At 41.4% G+C, this 5560-nt stretch overlaps 1 protein-coding gene across 1 annotated transcript in view; it reads right to left on the bottom strand.

Moving 5' to 3' along the window:
- Positions 1-1578: 1578 nt before the first annotated feature.
- Positions 1579-5560, bottom strand: part of EAF1 (ELL associated factor 1) — a 14130-nt gene continuing 10148 nt past the window's right edge. The window contains exon 6 of the mRNA XM_011933688.1: positions 1579-4413. Coding sequence (XP_011789078.1) covers positions 4367-4413 — 47 coding nt within the window. The 3' untranslated portion in view covers positions 1579-4366. The remainder of the gene's footprint in view (positions 4414-5560) is intronic.

Genomic DNA, 5560 nt, shown 5'->3' with positions numbered 1-5560 from the left:
ACCTCAGTCAACTGCCAGGCGTATGAGGGAGCCAATCAAGACCAGAACTGTCCAGCCAAGGCCAGTCTAAAGCCAACCCAGACTTGGGAGCAAAATAAATGCTTATTAGTCATTGAGTTTTGGGATGGTTTGCTACAGAACATTACGGTGGCAATAGTTAACTGAAGATAAAACTCCCTTCAGTGATGGACACCACCACTTCCCCACTAAGAAGGTTCAAGTCTAACTACTGTTGCCATCTGAGGGAACAAGCACATTGCAGAATAAGTAGCAGAGGATTTCTAGACTTAACATGTAATTTAATTCAATCCAAATGTATTCAGCACCCACTAGAGACACTACAGCAAATTAAAAAGGAATATGGCCACTGCCCACCTAGAAGTTTATACCGTCTAGCAGGGGAGCCAAGACCACAGGTAAATGTGAGCACTGCTGAAGCAGAAGTGGAGAATGGAAGCAGGAGGGCAGGATCACTTCTAGCCAAATGTCAACTGGGAGTCAGAGGTGTGTGTAGCAGGGCATTCCAGGCGGAAGGAATCTGGTAAACTAAAGTGACAATAGGATATGTCTAGGGATTCAGTTTAACTGTTGCATGGTTCTTAGACCCAAAACTAAGCCTTCCTTGTCAGACCAAGTAAAATGGCCTCAGATGCGATTCAGTTGTGAACTTCATACCTTTTAAAAACTGAAGTTCATCCTTCAGTTTTGAATGTCACACCTTTTAAAAGCTGAGGTATACTTCCTAACGATTATAAACACCAAATTAAAAAGGAATCCATTTAGTTAGCTATTTAGCCTTAAGCACAGAAGGTTCTTGAAAGAACCCTATATTGCTCACTGATTTCTAAAAGAAAATGAAACCCACCAAGACATTAAATGTATTGCTGACTTTCACTTTTATTTAAATATAGTGATCTTTTAAGAGAATAAACAAAAAATACTTTACACAGCAAATATTTTACATAAATGTAAACATGCATGTCTACTTCACAATTAAGCAAAAAAACTTTCAGGTACAAGATTTTAAAAATAAAGAATGAGACAACGAAACCAAGACAGAAATAACAGAAGTAACAAAAACTCACATTTCATAACTCTTCAATTGGTCTTGTCTTCCAACCTATTGGTTAAGGCCTGAGTTTCAGAAATCCTACCTTCCTTGCCAAATAGAAACATCTACTTTGGCTGTACATAACATTATCCACGTAACACACTAATTCTCTTTCAGAAAATAATGTAATAAATACATCATTCATACACACACACACACATACACACACACAAACACACACACAGAGACCCCCACACCCATACCCTGCTGAACCAGCTTCTCAAATAGGAAAATAGGGATTCTGGAATTTTCAAGTTTTCCTACAACCGAAGCACATACACACACGTTAACACCTTACACACAAAAAATGATTCTGCTACAGCAATAAAATCGTTAATGAGTGGCATGATTACAAACATCTAGTTCATTTGTATTAAGTTTCCTCAATCACAACTTTTACTAAGGCTTACTAAGTGCCTCAGATACTTCAGATTTAATTAAGTCTTTCATCTCATCTAAATGGCCCACAGTACAGTAGACATTGTACAGCACAAAGAAAAGGCAATTTTAACAATTCAGTTAAAGATTTCTAAATCGTGAAAGTCAGCATGGATACTTTCAGCTGTCTCCAAATGCCTGGAATGTTTTCCTATGTCTATCCACTGCACTTCACTGGCTGGGTAGTTTTCTCTGCCTTCTCCCCAACCAGGCTACAACCATTTGAAGGTCCATTCCTGTGGATACCCCAGGGAAGAGATGAGAATGACAGTCTCTGCTTTTTTTTTTTCTTTTTCTTTTTGTAGCAACAGGGTCTCGCAATGTTGCCCAGGCTGGTCTCAAACTCCTGGACTCAAGCAATCCTCCCACCTCGGCCTCCCAAAGTGCTGGGATTACAGGCACGAGTCACCACACCCAGCCCAGTCCCTGCTTTTCAGGAGCTCATACCAACCAGAGTTCAAGCAAAAAAAAAAACAAAAAAAAAAACAAAGGTCAGTATGTACACACAGGGCACTCCATGTGGGTTGAAAAAGACAAGAGTCCACAAAGATGGCACCCACAGAGCCTCAGAAGTGGGGTTTGGAGGGAGAGAGAAGGAGAATGAGAGAAGGCACAGAGGCAGGAAGAACAAGTCTGGTTTGGCTGGCAAGAGGGCATCTGTGAGAAGCCATCTGTGAGGCCAAATTCTTGACTTCCAAAAAGAAAAGATTCCTTCTCTGGTGGGTAAAGCTGGAGGGCAGAGGGCAGAACCACCAAAGGCTTTGTGCAGAGAACAAAACTGAAGCCGTGCTAGAGAAAAACCATACAGCGTTGGGCAGGACAGATGACAGGACAGAGGGTCTGAAGCTCAGGAAGCTTGACTCAACAAGCCAGTGCCACATGCAAGCATTTCCTATAGAAACATGTCTTGACCCAACATGCCAAAAACCACAGTTCTGTCTACGGAAATCAAGGCTTTCAGAGAAAAGTTGGTGGGGGAGAGAGAGAGATAGAGAGGCTTAAATAGATATTTTTAGTTCAAGTTCCTAGAACATGCCCCAGTTTGAGCAAGTTAAGAGCAGTGAAACAATTCCTACATCCAGTAACAATTCAAGTCTCCTAATCGTGACCTTGCGAAACCTTCCCTGAGCTGTCATTACCAAGGAATTATAAAGCAATTATCAATCCACTATAAATAAGTTCCTACCTGCCTTTAAATCCACCAAAATCTCATGATGGGCTGAGAGCCCAGCACGGGGTCCTAGCGTAGACCTGTTACCTACACTAGGGTAGATGGTGTGAGCATGCTGCTGGGCAGTGGCTCTCTGGGCTCACTATCATGATGAAACAGTTGACTCTATGAGGTTTCACTGTAACCAAAGCCCCCACCACAGACCACCTAATTCCTTTCTAAGTCCAGACTGCTTCCCCTCCACTAGCTGGGGAGGGAGAGGCCATATGAGTGGAGGGACCTGTGGAGGAAAAATTATTATTACTATCTTGATGTCCGCTGAACCAAAGTTGATGGAAATTTCTCAGGACATACTCATCCAAACTACAAAATCAGGCTACTCCATACTGATTACAGGATGATTTATCACACATTCATCAAATATAGAACATTGACTAGTGACCAGTTTCCTCCAACAACAGATCCATTTGGAAACGGCACACCGTAGAAGGCAATCTTGTGACTTTCTTCTAGTTGTATATAAAAAATACAAATCGGTTGGGGAGTCAGGTACAAACAGTGGTACAAAAGCATGAACAGATATGCCTGATCAAAGAATGTGCTCACTTCGTATTGCAGAACTTCTATCTAGATTCTGATTTTTAGAAACTCACTGCTGGTTCATTTGTTCGGAGAGGTTTCTTCACATCTCTCTTCCACTCCTACCTCCCCCTGCTAAAATCCACTGACTGAAGACTACTTAGTATGGATCCACATGGAACCAAAAGCCCCAACTGAATGGAGTCACATGCATTAGCACAGTGGCTACCGGTTTCATCTGCTCACCCAGCCTCATGTATTTAGGGACTGAATTCAAGCTAGAAGCACCCAACACTTTTGTCTTTTGAAATCTAATCAAAGTGCCAATGTACATCTAAAAGTCCCATGTATAGGAATCTCTTGATTCCTACAAATGAGACTCAAGGGAGAGAACAGTGAGGAAAGCCCGGAGAGGGGGCAGAAGACTGGCCACAAGCTGGGTGTGTACTTCCCTTTCTTAGTCTGTAAATGACAGGTTGAGCTCACCGGACTCCATGGTCCTCACCAGCTGACACTCAAGGACTCCATTCTGAGGTCCGTTTCTATCTAGGCTTGTCAGGCTGAGTCAGAGAAAACTTCCTTACCACTTTGTGTCAACAATTTAAAGTGGTTTTAACATATTTCTATGATGTAGTTTGAGGTTTTCCTTCTCTCCTACCCCTCAAAGACTTTCATTTCACTGGTACCAACCACTTGGCCAAACGGATGGCTGCTGAGGTTTAAAATTGAATCTCTGGCCTGGTGAAGATATGGCCTTTGAGTAACCTAGACCAGGGCACATTTATCTGTTTTTCATTAACAATGTTAACTAAATAGAAATATAATTCTGTTAGCTCTTCTACAGGTCTACTTAAACTTTGAAAGATGAGATTGTTCAAAAATGACACGAGAAAATCACCCATCACCACTAAGTTGAAGACTTGAATATGTGAGAGCTCCAGAGCCTCAAACTCCTACTACAGTCACTGATCCATAACATTTTCCTCTTGGCAATGGACACCACGCCAAAGTAGCTCGGTCTTGCGGCATGTTTGTGCACCAAAAAGTAGATTTCGAAAGATCCAGCACTAGTCATCACTGTCACTGCCAGACTCACTCAACTGCAAGTCATTTCCTATTTAAAAAAAAAAAAAAAAAAAAGTAAAATTGTAGAATCAAACAAAAGTACAGAATTTGAAAATGACTTCCTCACAATTTTTTTGGTTAGTTGCCTTGGCTACCACACTACAGTAAAACCTTGTTAGTTCAACTTAGGGAAGAAAACCAGTTTGGCTCACTGAAACAAAACGATGCTTTTGGTTATCTGCAATGCACAACAATACTGCTTATTAGGGTAGAGGAAAGGAGAAGTAAGCTAGATAGCTTTTAAATGGTTTAATAAATAGCAAGAAAATATTTAAAATACTTTAAATACAGGCGCAGTGGCTCATGCCTGTAATTCCAGCACTTTGGGAGGCCGAGGCGGGCAGATCATTTGAGGCCAGGAGTTGGAGACCAGCCTGGCCAAACCCTGTCTCGACTAAAAATACAAAAATTAGCCAGGCATGGTGGCACGTGCCTATAATCCCAACCACTCGGGAGGCTGAGGCAGGAGAAATCACCTGAACCCGGGAGGCGGAGCTTGCAGTGAGCCGAGATTGCACAACTGCACTCCAGCCTGGGCGACAGAGCGAGACTCCATCTCAAAAAAAAAAAAAAAAAAAAAAAATTAAAATAACTGATTCACCATTCAGTAGAACTGATCACATTAAGTTGCTTTATAAAGGCAACTTAAGAAAATATCCAGTAGGCTTCCCATTAAGAAAGGTGAATACTGTTAACACATTAGTAATATGCTAATGCAGTTTCTGCTCTGGCACACCTCTGTCCAGGATAGTCACGTTATCTTAAACTTCAAATCTGAAGTAATGAGCTTTACAAAGCCCAGATTCTTGTTTACTATGCAGAATTTAGAAGAATATAACTACTCAACATTTCAATCTAATACAATAGGAATACATATAACAGAACCCCAGTTGATACCACTTGTAACAAAAGGGATTTTCTTTATTTCCAAATTGCTAATCTCTAGGCCAGTTCTCCTCAAAGTCTATTTTGAGGACTCTAGGGTCCATGAAACCCTTTTGGGGGGTCTGATCCTGAGGTCACCCCTTTTCTAATTACCTACAATGCCAGATTTTCTTCATATACTTCAGTCTATGTTAAAGATGGGGCACATATGGCAATGTCTTGAGATATTTTTGGGTGTCATGCGGCTGGGG

This window comes from Colobus angolensis, unplaced genomic scaffold (assembly GCF_000951035.1).
Source record: "Colobus angolensis palliatus isolate OR3802 unplaced genomic scaffold, Cang.pa_1.0 Scaffold129, whole genome shotgun sequence".
NCBI classification, from domain to species: domain Eukaryota; kingdom Metazoa; phylum Chordata; class Mammalia; order Primates; family Cercopithecidae; genus Colobus; species Colobus angolensis.
Note: the sequence above shows the minus strand (reverse complement) of the source record. Positions and strands in the feature narration are given on the sequence as shown.